This window comes from Artemia franciscana, chromosome 1 (genome assembly GCF_032884065.1).
Source record: "Artemia franciscana chromosome 1, ASM3288406v1, whole genome shotgun sequence".
Classification (NCBI taxonomy): domain Eukaryota; kingdom Metazoa; phylum Arthropoda; class Branchiopoda; order Anostraca; family Artemiidae; genus Artemia; species Artemia franciscana.
Window position 1 is genome coordinate 39,875,929 of NC_088863.1, and position 20,778 is coordinate 39,896,706.

Genomic DNA, 20,778 nt, shown 5'->3' on the forward strand with positions numbered 1-20,778 from the left:
CTGAAACCACTTATATTAGGCACTAAAGACAATTCGTGCACTATTGGAACTAAAATTATTGAAAACACTATACAGAAAAATTACAGTCTTTACCTTAAACAACAAGGCCAACACATGGTAAAATTCTAGTTAATTGACTTTTCACTATCTTGGAAAAGGTTTTTTAAAGTACCCACCTCCACCCCTTCTCTCTCTAGAGGGCCCAGAAATTTGCCTACATGACAGGTAGGCAAAAACCTATTGAAATTTTAACAAAACAACATTTTACCTTAATTTTCAGACACTAGTTGCTTTTTCTCTGCCTTTAGTTCTGAAAATGCATTTCCTGTTATTTGAGTAGAATTTTGAGCCATATCAATGTTTTTTTTTAATTTAGGAAATGTATTTGCATATCTTTAAAACCTTATAAAATGGAATTGAGCAAAGATTTGAAGCTGAAAACAATTTTGTTGCACTTCATTCAAGCAAAAGATCTATTTTGCAAGGTTTCACTTTTATAACACACATATTTTTAAAGGTCAGCAAAGGTCAAGGCCCTCTAGAGGGAGGAGTGGAGGTAGGTACTTCAAAATACCTTCCCAGGACATACTTTAGCCTGTAAACCCATCCCTGAAAGTTTCATTTTCCTAACCTAAGCCCTTTCCAAGATAGCAAGAAGTCAATTAGCCTAACTAGAATTTTACTAAGTTATCTTTTGGGGCTCAAAAATGGAATGTATCTCAGATGTAATTAGCCTATTGAATTTGGAAAGAGCATCAAACAATTTATTTACTTGCTTTCTAACTTCCTATGTGAATATTAATAAAGTTAAGCTACTGATAATTCCTAGGCCTATTTTATAAAAGGTCAATCCAAGATGTTACAACTAATCAGATTATTATATTTCTATCTATTTTCATTTCAAATAATATTTTGCTAAATTATAAGGGCTACTCAATCACACAAGGAAATAAACTGCAGACAAAGGAGGTACCCAAATAAATGTAGGTCTAGCCTAGGATTTAGAAGATATGGCTGCATTGATGTAACAAAGAAAAAATTATTAAACCTCAGATTATGTATAGAACACTCTGGTGGGATAGGGTTGTGTTTGCAAGTGAATTGATTAATATATTTGGAAAGAGCAAACAAAAAGGAATCTAGTGGTAGGCTATGTCTACTTTGTCATTCACGAAATCTTGTGAATGTTGACCCCAGATAGCACCTACAAGGAATGAATGCACTTACAATATGAACTAATTCCAGCGTAGAAGTGTCATTTTTTTCATAGCAGCAGGCAGCACATAACATAAGAAATAGTATCAATATTCTTGAATTAGACATGGGATCCATTTTTAAGATCCGTAGCTCTTAAGTGCTACACTGTCAATGAGTTCCTATCTCTCACTATCAATAAACCAAACTCCGGCTCTTCAGCTGATTTTGATCAGCGTTGACGTCACCGGGTTTCTCAATGTTTTCATAGATTTGGCTAATTTTAATTTTCATTCTTTCTCCATTGATTGTTAATAGCAAATCGCCGATTTTTAATTGCAAAAAGAAAACACGTCTGGGAATTCAGCTGACAAGGAAACACCTTTTTGTTGACAAATAATATATTAAATAATAATAATAATGCTAATAATTTTATTTTTGCCCGCTCATACAAAAAAAGAGAAAAGGGGAGCAATACAAAAGAAGAAAAGGAAAAAACAAGAACATTCAGCAACAAAGAACAAGGTTAAGTAATAACATCTTCATTCGCACTCGTAGATCAGTTGTAGAGACGAAAACTCGAACGATTTTTCCAACGCCTTTCTTCTGTGCTTGTTTCAGTAAACGGCACAACAATAATTGGATCTGCCACATTTTGAGATCTTAGAACAAAGTTGTTTCTCTCGTGGAGCGGGTATCGAAGCAAAAACTTGAGGTATTTGCAGTATAAACATCGGATTTTCAGTTTGTCAGTTTATATGAACCAGTCCCATAGCGGAGATACATAAGGCAGGTGAGGGAGAGCAACTGCTGAGTAAAGCTTTGTGAGAATCTTCCTGTTTAAGCTAAATTTCAGAGAAACAATCTTCCCGTAGGTTGAAAAAACTCTCTTCGTAGTTTTCTCGATTATTAGTAAACGAGAACTTCTGAAATCATGACCGTACGTTATTCCCAGATATTTCTTGGGAAAATTTTTCATTTGTTCACCCGTCACATATATAGGGCCACTGTTTCGCTGCATGCTTGCTGAGGGACAAAATTCAACAAACTCCGTCTTTAGTGCGCTGACCCTTAGATTGTAACGCTTTAGATTTATTTGATCAGGAGGTCAATAGTTTCTTGTAGAGAAGTTAGGTTGCAGCTTAACATCAGCAGGTTGCCAGCATACGAAAGCAGGCTGGGGTCGCACAGATTGATTCTGAATCCTCCAGCAACGTTTTTTGTTATTCCGGAGGTTAAGGTATTAAACAGGATGGGGCTTAATACATATCCTTGACAAAGACCTCGAACAAGTCTAATCGGTCTTCTCAGGTGATCCCCTGTCAGTATAACTTTCACAAAACTGCCTGAGTACCAAAAAGATAAGAACGCTATGATATGAGCATTCACACCATACTCGAGTAATTTCAGGAGCACCTGAGACTGCACAGCTCAATCGAATCCATTTGAGATGTCTACGCTGCACATAAGAAGTGAGGATCTTATTCTGTGGGATTTATCATTATTTTTCTTTAAAAGCCTATATAAAAACGCGCAACTCAGGTTTCGATGGAATCCGAACTCATGATAATCCAATCTACACTTCCCCAAAATAGCTGGAAGAAGAAGTAGCTCGAGGACCTTCAAAGAACACTTGAAACGCTAACTGGTCTATATCATATGCACCGATTTTGGTTTTCCCTTTTTTGGAGATATTTAACACAGCACCAGCACAAAAAGAGATGCGGATCACACTTCAATCGACACAAATCTCAAACAGAATAATGATATGCTCAAATAAAAAGAGAAAACCTTCCAAAGTATTCTGTCAAAGGCCCCGATACTGAACAAAACTTAAGACAATCATGTATTTTTTTTTAGGGTGACTAACTAATGCTGACATAAATTTTAGAAGCCAAAATGATGACCATAGCCTATTTGATGAATATTTATACTATTATATTTATACTATTAGATATTTATACTATTCATAGAATATTTAGAATATTATATTTAGAATAGAATAGAATATTTATACTATTCATACAGTTACTCAGGAATCACCACTCGCGAAGACCAGAAATAATAATGTATTAAGAATCAATATGAGTTATTCTTGACAATTTCCTGGTACAATATTACAATAAAAATGTTTCTGTTATTTCTCACTTTACTTACAAAAAGAGTATTTCTAACGCTGAATTATGAAAAGCAGTTAAAACTACGTAGAACAAAACCCAAACATGAGATGATTTCCGCCTAAAGATGCATCAATTAAACCCCACTGCTCCCTTTGATATCTAAGCCATAAAAACTGAGAGGATATCGCAGTGCAAGAGAGTTAAGAGATAGTTTCTTGTATATATCAATATTTAGTCACTGTAGTAAATAAATATTGCTAATGTATAGTTCAGCAGCCATGACACAATGAATTGCGTTTCCTTCCGGCGCAGTCATACGTCAGTAATCAAAGAGAAAAGTAGCAGAAAAATATTATACGTATAATCATACCTCTAGCAAATACCAAGTAATTAGCTATTTTATAAAAGAATGTTCTTGTATTAACCGCCATAACACCATAATTAGAGGTCTAGTAATAATCTTTAAGATATCGCTGATTATGTATTATTTACCTATCTTATGTGCTATTTTTTTTAATGAGTATGTGATTCTGCCAAGAAATTTTTATTACAGAAAGTGGCATACTATGGCAACGACCGACCACCCATTATGGTCAAAAATCAAACAGTGAGTAACATCTATTGTCATGATTTATCAACCACCGAAGAATTGCCATAAAACAACACAAACGATATTTCCCAAGCCACAACGATCAACAAAGACGAGAACACATCGATAATCCCAGTCATAAAGCAGAAGATTCCAACTACGATTACTTCAATAATCACCTTCAATTCATATCCTTAATACCAATACAGCAAGACCGACTCAACATAAGAAGAAAACGTATACAGCTGAATACATGAGCTCGTGTCAAACTAAAAATTTCGGATAACACTTGAAGCAGTAACTCAGAGAAGCAAGACATCAACCACACACACGATAATGCTCAGACAAGAACAACCAACAGATCGCCTCTAACCCAAGCTACAAAGAAACCAAAAATTGCCAACATCATCAACAGGAATGAAGTTAAGAATTGCCCGACGTAAGCTGCAATATTATAACTTATGAATTGACATATCCATGTAAGGTTTTGATAACTTTCTGAATCAAACAACCTTTCAAAGATAAAAATTAGAAGATACTCTTTGAATAATTTAACGAATTTTGTAAGGATTATTATAAACTTTAACAAATCTAGGGATTAGTTTAAACAATAAAAGTAGTGCGAGGTGAAAGTGGGAAGGGGAAGAGCTAAGAACTTATATTAATAAGGATGAACAATAATTAACCCAATCAAAAAGTAAAATAGGCAAATGACACGATTAAAATTACGGTATAGATGTGAAAAAAAGAGACATAAAAAACTTTGTGATGAATTATAACAAGAATATGCCAGTTGTGATTTGCAAAATATTATAAAACAAACTTAATGAAGTAGTAATCAGAATATACCTGTTGTGATTTGCAGAATATTATGAAACTGACAATTGTTTTAATTGTTGATGTATATTCAAACCGACTATTATGCTTTAATACTTTTGAATACCTTGGATCAATTGGAAAGATAGTTGAATTAAAATCAACTTTAATAAAAATAAATAAGACTTAAAAAAAATTGAAACTAGGTATTCACAGTGTAAACCTGTATTATATTATCGTAAGGTTTAGGAGTATAAGCTTTATAGCGTTAAATTACGTCATTAATATTACTTTAATAATCACATTTCTAGGTGCAAGAATAAAAATAATAAACAAGAAAAATACAAAACTGAACATGTAAATCAATAACCATTCCGCGGTGAAGGAAATACAAAAATGAGTTTAAAAAAATTAATTAACGATAACAAATTTAAAAAAAAATCAAAATAAACTATTATATAAACGGGAGATTGGTCTAAAGGATGAAGACATCATTCTATGACGGAAAGGGGGATATGTAACGTAAAACACTAGGATTCCCTTTCAATCCATTATGGGTTTGAAAATTGTTATTTTGCAACCCAATTTCTAAATAGTCAAAATTAGCCAAAAATGATCCAAAATGTAATAAAGACAAAAAACATGATAAAAAAGTAGCCTTTGACTACTTCGTGACTCCAACAAAGTTCATAACCGATTTCAAAAACAAATGTTAATTACATGTTGAAAATTTGTTCAATAAATTTGAATATACGTCCGATAAATTTTGAAATTATCTCCCTTAAGTTCAAATATGAGTCCACCTAATTTCATGAGAACACAATATCTCATCAAGACAAAAAAAGTAATGTTTTGAAATTGCGAAGTCGCGAGATCCTGGTTTAGAGAAAGGTCAAACATCCCATAACCACGGAATATATACAGAAAAACTGATGGTCTATGGGACAGTCAGAGTTTAACTTTGAGAGGGTCAAGAACAGGGAAAATTTTATCTCTGAACCTGATTTTATGCTTTTCGTTTCTTTGTCTGGATACTCGATCTATTGATGTGTATTATCAGACAATTTGTATGTAAGTACCGAAATAAAGCTACTGTTTGTTATATTGTCTTTGCTTATGAACCCAGATACCAGGTATTATTCTGTGGCACGAATAATAATTCATTTCAAGTGACACGTGGCCGTATAAGTATTTGTTGTTATCTTTTAGGGGTTAGACCCAGATTAGTGGAAAAGTAATCGGGAAAAATGAGCACGGCCTAAATTGCCAACAAACATCTAAGAAGAAACAGAAGAACAAGATCAAAACTAAAAGCTGGGGTGTGTTCCAGCTGACGATTTTTCAGTAACTGCAGTAACTGCGCGGTAACTGCCCATTTCTAACTGCGGTAGAGCCAGTGGGAACGGCACAGTAAGCTGACTAGCAGTAGCGTCATTTTCGAATTAAACGCACGTGTTTAAATTTAAGCGACAGTTTAATGCTGATTAGTATAATTCTTTATTCCTTCTGTTTCAGAGCATTTAGAGAGGTTCTAAGCCAACCATGGGCATTTGGCTGTCACAAATGATTTTGCTCAAATGAGCTGGTGAAAAATAAATAGATCATATACTTTTTCTCTTTTTTATTATTTGAAGACAAGAATATCACATAACTAAGCATTCAAATAGCTTGATTGTATCTTAAGCATATACAATCCCTGATGGAGTTTTGTTGATACCTGTCTTAAATTGATTTGTCTAAATAAAATGGGCCTATAGCATTTACAGGATAGTAGTGGGACAACTATAGCAATTTTTTTTCAATATTCTACTTTTTTTAAAATAATTATTGTTCTCTGGTCAAATTTGTGTTCCTTGCTAAGTGGTAGGCACTTTGGGCTGGAATGCTTTGTCCAAGGGGTACAGGTTTAATTCCTGGCATTGTCAGTTTATTTTGTTTTGGATAGGGGTTGGTGATATGACTAACCTCAGCTAGAATTGGCCTAACTTTAAATGAGTACAGATGGAAATCTAGGGACAATAGGAAGGAAGGAAGGGCATGCAAGAGCATAGGCTGGCTGGTCCCTAGCTTCCTATTGCACTACCTGGCTAAAGGACCACCAGGTCCTTTACTGGCCTACTGACTTAGCCATAGAAACTTTCTTTCAAACCCATTAAATATAAGTAAAAATGAAGAATACCAGTATGATGGTCCTTCTATTTCCCTGAAATGTGGATGTATGGACAAGAGTGTGGGTCATGAGAGACAGCTTGTGAATATAATTGGGGTGAATGTTCTGCAAGATTAAAAAAATTTATGACTGTTGCTCAGGTTGGCAACTGAACACAGAAGTATAATTTTGTTATTTGTTTTTCTTTGTGACTATCATGCTTATTTAATGTCCAGTATTTTAAAGTTAATCTTCTTTAATTTGTCTTTAATTGCCATGGCCCTAGGGCTTAAATACAATAAAACCTACTTATATCCATTGATTTTCTTTAAATAGATAGTAGCTCTATGTTTCCTAGCTTCAGTAAATTTAAATGTAATTGTGAGACCAGGGATTACAAAGTAGGTGAAAACTTGCAAATGAACCTCTGGTATCAATAAAAATTTGTAAGAAATGGATATCAATTTAAAGATTAAAAAACTGTTAGAAAATAAAGAAGACAAATGAATAAACAAAAGTACCCCTTTGCAACCATTTAATGAATTGTCACAAATATAGGTCACCCTTAAGATTGAAATGAACAAAGCTTCAATTATGAATCCATTTTCCTTTAAACAGACTGAAGGGGCAAACCTCCAAGCTTTGACAAATTCAATCTCACTTTTGGGCATTCTCACCTTTCCTTTTCAAAGGAAACTTTCTTTGGATGTTTCCCATCCAACTAAAAACAACACGGATGGCATCAGGTACAAGTGACCTTCTACTTAGCCTACATACCAAAGGGAAAAGCATGCATCTCTATACTGTAATTTACCTCCAACCTGCCTAAGGTGCCAATATATAGCCAAAATTATGTAGTTCCAATGTATTCTGTCACCTGTTACCTTTTCCCCCATTCTTGCTTTGTTTACAGTTGCTTCAATTAACAGGGAGTTAAAGGTTGAGGGATAGATTGGCAGAATCAATGGGAAACATGTAACTTCTGCTATAAATATTTTTGAAGGTCATCAAAGATCAAGGCCCTCTAGAGCAAGAATGAGTAGAGATGTGTACCTTGAAATACCTTCCCAGGACATACTTTAGCCTGTAGACCCATCCCTGAAAGTTTCATTTTCCTAACCTAACCCATTTCAGTGATAGCAAGAAGTCAATCAACTAGAATTTTACTGGATAAAATTACCATCCTTTGGAATAGACTCTGAATAGTCTACCCTAGCCTACTTCTTCAATAGGATTAAAGACAGTCACAGAATAATGATTTGGCAGCCCATAAATCCTCAACTTATCTGTAATACTTCACCTAGGCCTGTTTACAGAGCCTAAAAGGAGTTAATGCTTAAAATGCTACCATGTGGCAATTTAATGGAGCCTCAATGTTACCTGGAAGAAGTCAATCCTTAGAATGATTCCAAATGGCAATTTAAGGTAATAATTTTGCCTGGATATGCCAGAAAACATTGAAAACTTAAATTAAATAATAAGTTTTTCATTAATTTAACCTACTTGCTAATAGATAGCCTACTACTCAGGGTGTCCTTTAATGTTGATCCCAAAATATGGTGATTTACTAACCTGGCTCAGATCCCTCTTTCTTTTGCAAAATCACTGTCCCACCTTCTTCCAAGCAAATAACTTCATATTCCATTACTTCATTCTTGTCCATATTTATTTTTTGTTGAATGAGATTTTTATTGAAGAAGGTGAATTATGTACTTACTGCGCTAACCATTCTTTTGAGCACGGTAAGAAAATCACTTACTGCGGTTACTGCCGGCAGTAACTATTCTCGTTCCCAGTGGGTTGGGCAGTAACCAATTTCTCGCTAGGAACGGAAATAGTAACCATTCGGTTACTACAGTAAGTCCCTGGAACACACCCCTGGTCTTCTTGGGAAAGCTGGGGAAGTGAAGACTGGTCTGTAGAAACTTCGGACAATGGAAGACTATGAAAGTATAATTTTAGTGAAAAATGAAGTGTTCGTTTTCAAAATTCCACCAAGGCAAACAAATAGAGGATATAGGTAAAATAAGCTAGGCATATTTCAGTTTTTTCTTAATCTCTTTCAGGGTAAAATTTTAGCTTAGGAGCTTATTGCTATCTGTAGTGAGCCAGGTGAATGAGACCTTCAGGAATAAATCCAAGCCTTAAAGTAACTTGGGAACTGGCACATGCTCAGGATTTTTTTTGGGGGGAGGGACCCCCTCCCAAAATACCTTGAAAGGTATTGTCAAGTTAGGCTACTAAATAGCCTGGCCTATATCCTATTTTTATTTAAAAGGCTGAGGATTGTATAAATAGCAGGTTTTTTAATAAATAGCAGACTTCTGTCTGAATTTGTACAAATACATTTTACTATAATTTTAGCTTTTAATCTTTTGATGCATGAATATTGAAAGAAAAGAGGAAAAAATTCTGTGCCTGTTTTTGTGCTTTATTTAAAGTCATTCCATGACAAAAATGTCAAGAGAAAGTTTTTGTAGATGAAAGTGAAGAAACTGCAAAATGGTTCCCAGAGGCAACATCTAGCACTAACAGCACATAGCTTAGTCCCATATTGCTTTGCTAGTTTGGTTAGATAGGAAACATTTTCTTTTTTGCATGAACCATAAAGCCATTTTCACTTCATACACTTCACCATGTAGTGAGTTTGAACACAAGCTTGGTACCTCTTTTTGTAGCCTGGCCAAGGCAAACACATAGAGGATTTAGGTAAAACAAACTAAGCATTTTTGGCTTTCAGATTTTTCTTAATCTTTCAAGGACAACAATTTTAGTTTTGGGGCTTCTTGCTATCTGTAAAAGTAGTTGAACTAGGTGAATAAAACCTTCAGGAATGAATCCAATCCTAAAAGTCTAACCTGGGAAGTTACTATGTAGCCTGACCTATATCCTATTTTTATTTTTGGGGCTGATGATTGCATAAATATCAGGTCTTACTTCTTATAACTGTCTGAATTCTTACAATTTGCCTACATTTTACCTTCATTTAAGGTTTTAACCCTTTGATGTCTAAATATTGAAAGAAGAGAGGAACAAATTCTGTGTGTTTTTTTTGTGCTTTATTTAAGGCTGTTCCACAACAAAAATGTCAAGAAAAATTTTTATTACAAAATTGAAGAAACTATAAAATGGTTCCCACAGGCAACATCAAGTACTAATAGCATTTAGTCACACATTGCCTTGCTAGTTTGGTAGCATAGGAAATGGTTTCTGTTTGGCATTAAACACAAAGCCACTGCACTTCATATCCTTCACCTTGTAGTGGGCTTGAACACAAGCTTGACACCTCTGTTTGATGTAAAGTTCTCCTGGCCAATCAAGTCTTGTTGAGCCTGATGAGTGGCAACTATACTATCTTTTGTTTTGGGATGGAGCTTTGTTGAGTGCTGCAGTAAGTTCAAGGGTTTCTTTCCAACAGGAAGGCATCTGCAATACAGGATCCATCAATTTACTATGGAAAGGCCAAACTAGAAAAAGAAAATTTGTATGTATGACTTGTTTTGAGACTTAAAATCAATTCTGTACAACTCTATCAGCATATTGGCAAGATCAATGCTGCCCATTAAGCTATTGTATTCCTTTACACAGTGTGGTCTCTTCATTTTTGTATACTTTTTTTGCATGCCATCCTACCTCTCACAGGTATCTTCAGGATCCACAGCTACATAGGTTGATATCAAGTGAACCAGCTTATTATCATACCACTTCACCACTACAACATTCAATTGCAGTTCCACCTGCCAGTCATACAAGCCTCTTCCTTTTGCTTTCATTTTCCTATCTAGTCCCAAAGCACAGTCTTTTAAACTGTTTACCCTAGCTATAGCCAGTGTAAGTATATCCTGGTCATTTAGGGTCTGCACCAGATCTAGTGATGAAAACCAGTTGTCCTAAAAGAGCTTGTGGTTCATGTGTTTGAGATTCCTCTTGCAAGTCAGAGGACAAATCAGAACCAACTTGCAAATATCTTGTATCAACTGATTACTTGCCAGCAAATATTTCTAAATCATACAAGTTTACTTATTCCTGCTCTGGAGATGAACTTGTATCCCCACTTATTTGTTTTTTTGGCAGGGGGATTATACTGCTTCAGTGATATTTGCTGCTTTGTTGGAACTATTTGCTCATCAGTGACCTTGCGTTTTTGTGCATATATCTTCATGAAAATGGCTCAAACCTTCTCTATCAAGGGACAAGTTTTATGAATCATGTGTCAACCAGGGCTATCTGGGGGCTTCTGTGACACATTATCATTGAAATGCAAATGTTTCTGTATCAGTTATCTGTCATGTGACATAGCATCAGCTATCATGGAGTAACAAGTTTCATTTGACCAGTAGCTACAATAGGAAGGCATTTTCACTATTTCTGTAAACAAAAGGAATCCTACAAGCTGCTCAATATCAGCCAAAGGATCACCTAACTGCTTGTCATTGTTCTGAAGTGATTCTGTATGTGGCTTATTACATAGTTGTCAAAAACAATCTGACTCATTTCTGTGTTGACTCAAAGCTGATCTTTTCAACAGAGTATCTTGTGGGATCAAACCTATTTTCTTCCTAGCAATGTCTTGTCATATCATTGGTTTGGCAGTAGGAATACTTGGAGATTGTTCTCAGATTTCATCACCTCCATTAGCTATATACTCATACTGACTGTCACACTTCTTGACTTCAATTCAGCTGGTTTCTATTTCAGATTTGAGCAGTTCTTCTAAAACTTCATCTGGAGGAACATACTGTGGATCAGATAGGTCTTCATCTTCACTTGGCAGGTCAGGAGTATTATCTGGACCAATTTTGTCTATAGAAAATTCAGTAATTTAGCAATAGAAAGTTTAGTATTTTACTATTGACAGTGGCAGCCAAGCTCAGGTTATTTTAGATGATTCCTCAGAGCTGCAGAGATACATTTATTTGGCAGAAAAGTTCCTGTTTCTGACAAATGGTTCCTCTAGGAACCATGATTCTTTGGTCCCCTCCCTTCCCTTGCTTTTTATACTATCAATGCAAACAACATTTCATTTGAACTGTCAGACCTTCCTCTATGTAAGGCCTGGAAATAAAAACTCTAGAAGAAATCATTATGTTGTCAATTACAAAAATACATGCCCACCTTTAAGAAAAATCCAAGGAGGCAAAAAGTACTTTGACTGTGATTATATCACCTTAAGGTGGACAATCATAAACTGAGAAAAAATACTGGGAATAGAGCTTGTTGACTATCACACAATGTTAGCAACCCCAAGGAGTTAGCTTGTTTAGATTTGATAATAAGATATTTGTGAACTTTGTGGTTCTTGAGGGAACCTTCAGGTATCAAAGGGTTACTCTCTTTTTCATTAAAACAAAGGCTATTCACACTTCTCCATCCCTATCTATTCTAAGCCTCCCTCTTTCCCACAAGAAGTTCCAATTTTCCATAAATTTTTCCAAGTCATAAATTACTGGCCAAAAAGGATGATTTTTGGCAATCTGAATATGCCAAACATATCTGAGCCATTTCAACCTTTCTCTCATTAATTTGATGTTTGGAATGATAGTGTGTCTCAGAGCTCTTATCTTAAATCCCGACCGGATCTGATGACATTGGGGGGAGTTGGAGGGGGGAAACCTAAAATCTTGGAAAACACTTAGAGTGGAGGGATTGGGATGAAACTTGATGGGAAAAATAAGCACAAGTCCCAGATACATGATTGACATAATCGGAACGGATCCGCTCTCTTTGGGGGGGGGGGGGGTAATTCTGAAAAATTAGAAAAAATGAGGTATTTTTAACTTGTGAACGGGTGATGAGATCTCAATGAAATTTGATGTTCAGAAGGATATCATGTCTTAGAGCTCTGATTTTAAATCCTGACCGGATCTGGTGACATTGGGGGGGGATTTGGGAGGGGGAAACCTAAAACTTGGAAAACACTTAGAGTGGAGGGATCAGGATGAAACTTGGTGGGAAAAATAAACACAAGTCCTAGATGCATGATTGACATAAACGGAACGGATCCGCTCTCTTTGGGGTAGTTGGGGGGGGGTTATTTCTGAAAAATTAGAAAAAATGAGGTATTTTTAACTTATGAACGGGTGATCGGATCTCAATGAAATTTGATATTTAGAAAGATATCGTGTCTCAGAGTCTTATTTTAAATCCCGACCGGATCTGGTGACACTGGGGGAAGCTTGGGGTGGGGGAACCTAAAATCATGGAAAATTCTTAGATTGGAGGGATTGGGATGAAACTTGGTGGGAAAAATAAGCAGAAGTCTTACATACGTGATTTACATAATTGAAACGGATCCGCTCTATCAGGGGGGGGGGGGTTAATTCTGAAAAATAAGAAATTTTTCTTATAAGAAAAGGATCTCAATGAAATTTGATATTTAGAAGGATATTATGTCTCAGAGCTCTTATTTTAAATCCTGACCGGATCTGGTGACATTGGGGGGGGGGTTGGGAGGGGGAAACCTAAAACTTGGAAAACACTTAGAGTGGAGGGATCGGGATGAAACTTGTGGGAAAAATAAGCACAAGTCCTAGATACATGATTGACATAACCGGAACGGATCCGCTCTCTTTGGGGGGGGGGGGTAATTCTGAAAAATTAGAAAAAATGAGGTATTTTTGACTTGCAAACGGGTGATCAGATCTCAATGAAATTTGATGTTTAGAAGGATATCATGTCTTAGAGCTCTTATTTTAAATCCTGACCGGATCTGGTGACATTGGGGGGGGGGATTTGGGAGGGGGAAACCTAAAACTTGGAAAACACTTAGAGTGGAGGGATCAGGATGAAACTTGTTGGGAAAAATAAACACAAGTCCTAGATACATGATTGGCATAAACGGAACGGATCCGATCTCTTTGGGGTAGTTGGGGGGGGGGGTTATTTCTGAAAAATTAGAAAAAATGAGGTATTCGTAACTTACGAAAGGGTGATCGGATCACAATGAAATTTGATATTTAGAAAGATATCGTGTCTCAGAGCTCTTATTTTAAATCCCGACCGGATCTGGTGACATTGGGGGAAGTTTGGGGTGGGGGAACCTAAAATCATGGAAAATGCTTAGATTGGAGGGATCGGGATGAAACTTGGTGGGAAAAATAAGCAGAAGTCTTAATACGTGATTTACATAATTGAAACGGATCCAGTCTATTGGGGGGGGGGGGGGTTAATTCTGAAAAATAAGAAATTTTTCTTATAAGAAAAGGATCTCAATGAAAATTGATATTTAGAAGGATATCGTGTCTCAGAGCTCTTATTTTAAATCCCGACCGGATCTGGTGACATTGGGGGTGGGGAGGTGGGAGGGGGAAACCTAAAACTTGGAAAACACTTAGAGTGGAGGGATCAGGATGAAACTTGGTGGGAAAAATAAGCACAAGTCCTAGATACATGATTGACATAACCGGAACGGATCCACTCTCTTTGGGGTAGTTGGGGGGGGGGGGTTAATTCTGAAAAATTAGAAAAAATGAGGTATTTTTAATTTACGAATGGGTGATCGGATCTCAATGAAATTTGATATTTAGAAGGATATCGTGTCTCGAAGCTCTTTTTTTAAATCCTGACCAGATCTGGTGACATTGGGGAAGTTTGGGGTGGGGGAACCTAAAATCATGGAAAACACTTAGATTGGAGGGATCGGGATGAAACTTGGTGGGAAAAATAAGCAGAAGTCTTACATACGTGAATTACATAATTGAAACGGATCCGCTCTATTGGGGGGGGGGGTTAATTCTGAAAAATAAGAAAAAATTACGTATTTTTAACTTACGAAGGAGTGATCGGATCTTCATGAAACTTCATATTTAGAAGGACCTCGTAACTCAGATATCTTATTTTAAATCTCAACCGGATCAAGCGTAATTGGGGGGGGGGGCAGTCGGGGGGACAGGAAATCTTAGAAAATACTTAAAGCGGTGAGATCAGGATGAAACTGGATGGGAAGAATAGAAACCTGTCTAAGATACGTGACTGACATAACCGGACCGGATCTGCTCTCTTTGGTGGAATTGGGGGGGGGGGTAATTTTGAAAATTGTGGTATTTGTAACCTACGAAAGGGTGACCAGATCTGAATGAAATTTGATACCTTGAAGGATCTTGTGCTTTAAAGTTCTAGTTTTAAATTCCGACCAGATCCTGTGACATTGGGGGGAGTTGGAGGGGGAAACCGGAATTCTTGGAAAACGTGAAAATTGGGGTATTTTTATCTTACGAATAGATGATCGGATCTTAATGGAATTTGATTTTTAGAAGGAATTCATGTCTCAGAGCTTTTATTTCAAATCCCAACCAGATCTTTTGACATTGGGGGAGTTGGAGGGGGAAATATTGGAAAAACACTTGGAGTGGAGGAATCGGGATGAAGCTTGGTGGATAGAATAAACAAATGTCCTTGATACGTGATTGACAGAATCATACTGGATTCGATCTCTTTGGAGGAGTTGGGGGGAGGGGTTCAGTAATTTGGCGAGTTTGGTGCTTCTGGACGTGCTAGGACGATGAAAATTGGTAGTCGTGTCAGGGAGCTGCACAATTTGACTTGATAAAGTCGTTTTCCCAGATTCGACCATCTGGGGGGCTAAAGGGAGAGGAAAAATTAGAAAAAATTAGGTATTTATAACTTACGAGTGGGTGATCGGATCTTAATGAATTTTGATATTTAGAAGGACATCGTGACTCAGAGCTCTTATTTTAAATCCTGACCGGCATCAAGCCTCTTATTTTCCTTTTTAAATCAATCTATTGATTCATAGAATTTTGTTAGAGCTCATACCATATGATCTCTTGGCTCTTAGCTCTTCTCGCCTCGTCAGAAGTGCCATATGAGCTCTTAGCTCTTGTTTCTGCTGAGCTTAACTTCAATTTGGCTTTTACTTTTTATGAAAAACTTATTTTTGCAAAATCTGAAAAATCAATTTCTGTTTGTTTTGGTTGCCAAAGTTTCAAGTTTTTCAATTTTTTTTTTTATACGTTAAAGTTTCAACAAATTATTAAAACTAGTATCAAAGTAGGAATATTGAAGCAACAAAGTATTAAAATAAAGAAACTATAAAAGTAAACAAAGCATCAAAGTAAAAAAAGTATCAATGTAAAAAAAGTATCAAAGTAACAATATGCAACTTGCATAACTTACAGCCCTTGCTACATAAATCCAAGTTGCCCTGTAAATCAGAACTAGATAAAACCATTCCCCCCCTGGTTGTGGAGAGTTTGTCAACCATGGGGCCAGTTATTTGGCCTCTGGATTACTCGAGCAAAATGACTATCTAAAATTTTTAATTGGATACATTTGGGAAAAGAGGGCATGGAGGGGGGTGGGTCTGGTTGCCTTCCAATCACTTTTTGCTCTTAATAAGAGATAACCAATAAAATCAAATGCAATAAAAACCAATATAAACCTTACATGTTAACAATGGGCAACTAGCATAACTGACAGCCCTTGACCAAGGAGCTGGGGAGGGGTTGTCAACCTCATAGGCATAGTTATTTGGCCTTTTGACTTTTTTGAACAAAATAAGAATCTCAAAACTTTAATTGGATGTTTTTGGCAGAAAAATTGGAAGGGTTGTGGGAGGGGGGCTATCTTAAAATTTGAATTGGATAATTTGGAAAAAAGAGGGCGTGGGAGGGATATTGCCCTCCAATCACTTTTAACTCTAGAAAAGGACCCTTAAACCTTATATGTAATCAATGGGAAACTTGCAGCCCTTGCCCTGGGTTTGTCAACCTGTGAGTTTTCTTTTTTTGGTTTGGTCGAATGCATTTGAGCGAGGAAGAGCGTGAGAGGGGGGGGGGCTGGTTGGTTACCCTTTGATCACTTTTGATCCTTAAAAACGGAGCTAGAACTTTCACTTTTCAGTCAATTGAGCCTTTTCCAAAGTTTATACAGCCACCTTTTTCATTAAAACTTTGCATGTTAACAATAAGCAATTAGCATAACTTATAGTTCTTGCTCCAGGGACTGGGGGTGTCAACCCTGGAGGCCTAATTATTTCAGCTTTGGACCATTTGAACAAAATGACTTATCTCGAAATTTTGATTGGATCAATTTGGGGGAAATGGATTCAGGGGGGATGGTCCTCTTATCACTTTTGATTCTTAAAAAGGGAATTATAACTTCCAGTTTCCAATCAAATGAGTCTCCTCCAAAGTTTATACAACCTCCCCTTCTATAAAAACTTTATATGTTAATACTGGGCAACTAGCATAACTTATATCCCTTGCCCCAGGGACCACGGGTGCGTCAACCCCAGAGTTATAAACATTTTGCCTTTAGACTATTTTGAATACAATGGCTATTAAAAATTTAGATCAGATCTATTTGGGGGAAAAGGGGGCTGATTACCCACCAATCACTTTTGACTCATAAAATGGAACTATAACTTTCAATATCTAATCAAATGAACCTCCCCAAAGTTCATACAACCACTCCTTTTATAAAAGCCATTAATGTCCCAGGGAATAAATTAAAACCTTAGCTCTCAGACTCTGAAGGGTTATGTCAACGCTGGAGCATTGTTATATGATCTTTGGACAATTTTTAACAAGATGGTTACCAGTATTTCAAAATTTTAATTGGATGCCTTTGGGGAAAAGAGGGCATGGGGGAGGATAATTGCCCTTCAATCACTTTTGACTTGTAGAATGGGAACTAGATCTTTCGGTTTCAAATTAAATGAGCCTCCTCCAAATTTTATATTACCAGCCCTTTCATAAAAGCCTAAATTTAGCCACTGTTGGCTACGGTATGATATTTGCTAGGCTCCAGCTATTGCTTTAACAATGTGAAATTCCACTTCCAGTGGCAATATCTCCCTTACTGTTCGTATGATAAAAATAAGTGCAGTGAACTCATTTGATGGGTAAGGCCACCCAAGAGTGAAATTCAATGCTAATGGCCCAGTCATGGCGAATTGGCGTTTTTTACGGACACATAGTTATGTGCCATATTTAATAACACAACTGTTGAACTGTTTACATCATTTCCAATCGCCACAATTTTTGTATGGAAATTTGCCTTGAAGGCCGGTGGTTATCCTTAAAACAAACTACAAATTATTCTTAGAATCTAAGCTAGAAATACCATTACTAATATAATATAATACAAGACAAGAATATAGTCCCTAGGCCATATTAAGAAGAAAACTTTTGTAGTAAGTGATTTTATCATTTATGTAATGACTGCCACCTTCTCAGTCAAAGCTAAGACTGCGGCTAGTACAGCCTTAAAAAAAAGGGATCAAGCACGTGTTGAAACCAAAGCACACTTTGATGATGGAATAAAGATACGCTTTTCTTATCTTGCGTGTTTTTGGAATAATGTGTTTTGGTGCATAACAGGCTAAAATAGGCAGAAAGAAAAATAGCACATTAAAAGTCCACATTTATTTTACATACGGTAAAATCCAGGACTGAAGTGCCCTGTTCACAGTCAAGGAAGATGAAAAAGGTGTAAGATACACATTAGCTAAGACAAGCTAAACGAACATTAGCTAAACGAACGCTCTCGAGAACAACTTGTGACAATCCTTTCTTTTTGGCCCCAAGCAAAAATTGTATACAGCTGTCCAAAATGCAATATTATTTTAATTAATACGACTAGAGTCCTAGATTTTGCGTGAGATATTAAAAAGTTAATTTTAGGCTTAGTGGTATCAAACACTTTGTGGTAATGAACTGTAAGTGAAAGTAACTCGTGCTAAGAGTTACCAATATTCTTAAAAATAAATTTTAATAACTATATATATATTATATATATATTACCACTGTTTATGGTAACCCTAAATATATGAAGTTCATTAAATTTAAAGCTGAGGTCAAGTCCATTTGAGGTCATTAAGACGCTTGAAGTCTTGGAAAATGTGCTGTGTTTTAGAAATAGGGGTGACCACAGAAGAGTAGTTTATCTTGATGAAAATTACAATGTATTGCGGAGGTTTCAAGCCTCTATCGACAAAAATGCAAATTTTCATTTTTCTAATACGAACAGTTTCTTTTTTTTTCTCAAGGGTGGTCGTATTGAATCAATGGTATTAGAACATCGAGAGAAGTCCCATATGAGCGGAAATTAGAAGTTCTACTGCCTTGTCTAAGTAGAGAAAAATATTGTGTCGCATCATTTCTGTATTTTGTCACACAAAGCATCAATTTTGCCAATCAAAAGAGCAAGAAGAAACTACATTAGATGTAAAATTCTGAGATAGTCAGGTGACTTAAAATTATCAAAAAGTTTTATGAAGAGCATTGCCCTGCGGTGGCGCATTCAATCCTAAAGATGCACACAGTCCATGAAAATGCTTAACGCGTTTATTTTATAGAGTCATTTCACTAAGTTGAATCTTTGGAGACTTGATAAAATCAAATACAATGGTGTATTCTTTCTTATCTGCTTTTGGGGAAGAGGGCTGGTGAATATCTGTGTCAATGTAGGAGTATGCATGCTTGAGGCCTCAAAAGTGCATTTTTATGCCCAGATTTTCCAACTTTCTGTTGGCCTTCATTTAAAAATAGAAGGATGTTTGGGGTGAAATTGATCTCTAACCCTATTTTATTCGTTGGAGTAATTTTTGATAAAGGAGTGTAACCTGTTTAACATTTTTTTTTGTGTAACATGAAATGTTGTATTAATTTGCTTGTAGGCACAAAATGGGGAGACATGGGGAGGACTGTCAGTGCCGCCTATGTATCTCACTGAGGAGAAGGATAAGTACTAGAAGGAGTTTCTTTTTAACAAGATTTAAACAGAAAATATTTCTATTATCCTTCTTACATAGTAAAAAGTAATATCCTGTCTCCCTTTATTCCTGGAAATAATTTTGGACTAAGCTTATAATATGGGTGCTGCAGGTTGATATCTCTCCTCCAATTGAAAACGAAAAAGTATTTGCAACATAAAAGGATTACATTACTGTGCTTACCGATACAAATGATGGAGAAGTCATCATAGACAATGCCTGAAAATTTCCCAGGAGGGTAGGGGGAAACTGGAACCTAGAGTGATGTTTTCACCAAAATTTAAATGTGAATATTTCTCATTGTTCTATTCATATATAGTTTGTAGTGTCTTCTTATGTCAACGGGGGTATTGACCACCTGATCCTCCTGATATTTATGGAGGACATCAATGTAAAAAAAAGTTCGTTTGAAGAAGCCAGAAGGAATTGTTGAGCAGGAAGGAATGTATCTTCAAACGTGGGTCCCCTCTCTGTATGCAATTTTTACAATTTTTCTGCAGTACTGTATCCTTATATTTCGTAAAATCCTTTATTTTTTTACGTTTTGCTCCTTTTTACTTTTACTTTCTTGTTCCTTAGCAATGATTTGAAATACGAAGGGAATTGTCTGAGCAGTATGTAGAAGCTACTAGTGTCTTTTTTTACATGTTAAAGATTAAACAAGTTGATTGTTGTTGTGTTTGCTATTATTTCTTCGTAATTACCCAGTAATTTGTTTTACATCACTAGGTAATTCTAATTTCATTGATATCTTTCAATTATGCTTACAGAGCAGCAGATTGGAATTTGGCTGGACCAGACTGGTCTGGAAGATTGAGGCTTGTTGCCAAAGGCCAGAGATGTGCACTAAAACTTGAAGACAAAAATAATGGTGAACTGTTTGGTCAGTGTCCTATAGATCAGTACCCAGGTCCTGCTATTGAAGCTGTCAGTGACTCTTCTCGATATTTTGTTATTAAAATTCAAGATGAGAATGGCAGTAAGTGATTGTCAATATTATTAGTATGTCCTCTCTGTCACTGCTTCCGTATGTTTCTATAGTACAGATGACAAAATATGCACCAAAATTAAAGCCTTTGTGGAAGAGAAAAAATAATCAATAGGTTTTAAGTGCCCATCCCTCCCTAATAATTGCCTTTTTTATTTACTTAAGCATCTATTGTAACTCTTTGTC

General features: G+C 36.2%; 2 protein-coding genes across 2 annotated transcripts in view; one reads left to right on the plus strand and one right to left on the minus strand.

Annotated features, from left to right (window-relative positions):
• Window positions 1–1,403, minus strand: part of LOC136029514 (prostatic acid phosphatase-like) — a 48,157-nt gene extending 46,754 nt beyond the window's left edge. The window contains exon 1 of the mRNA XM_065707964.1: window positions 1,228–1,403. Within this exon, the coding sequence (XP_065564036.1) occupies window positions 1,228–1,332 (105 nt within the window). The 5' untranslated portion in view covers window positions 1,333–1,403. The remainder of the gene's footprint in view (window positions 1–1,227) is intronic.
• A 4,524-nt stretch (window positions 1,404–5,927) lies between these two features.
• Window positions 5,928–20,778, plus strand: part of LOC136029534 (NECAP-like protein CG9132) — a 28,445-nt gene continuing 13,594 nt past the window's right edge. The window contains exons 1-3 of the mRNA XM_065708008.1: window positions 5,928–6,033; window positions 8,747–8,888; window positions 20,375–20,583. Coding sequence (XP_065564080.1) covers window positions 8,803–8,888; window positions 20,375–20,583 — 295 coding nt within the window. The 5' untranslated portion in view covers window positions 5,928–6,033; window positions 8,747–8,802. The remainder of the gene's footprint in view (window positions 6,034–8,746; window positions 8,889–20,374; window positions 20,584–20,778) is intronic.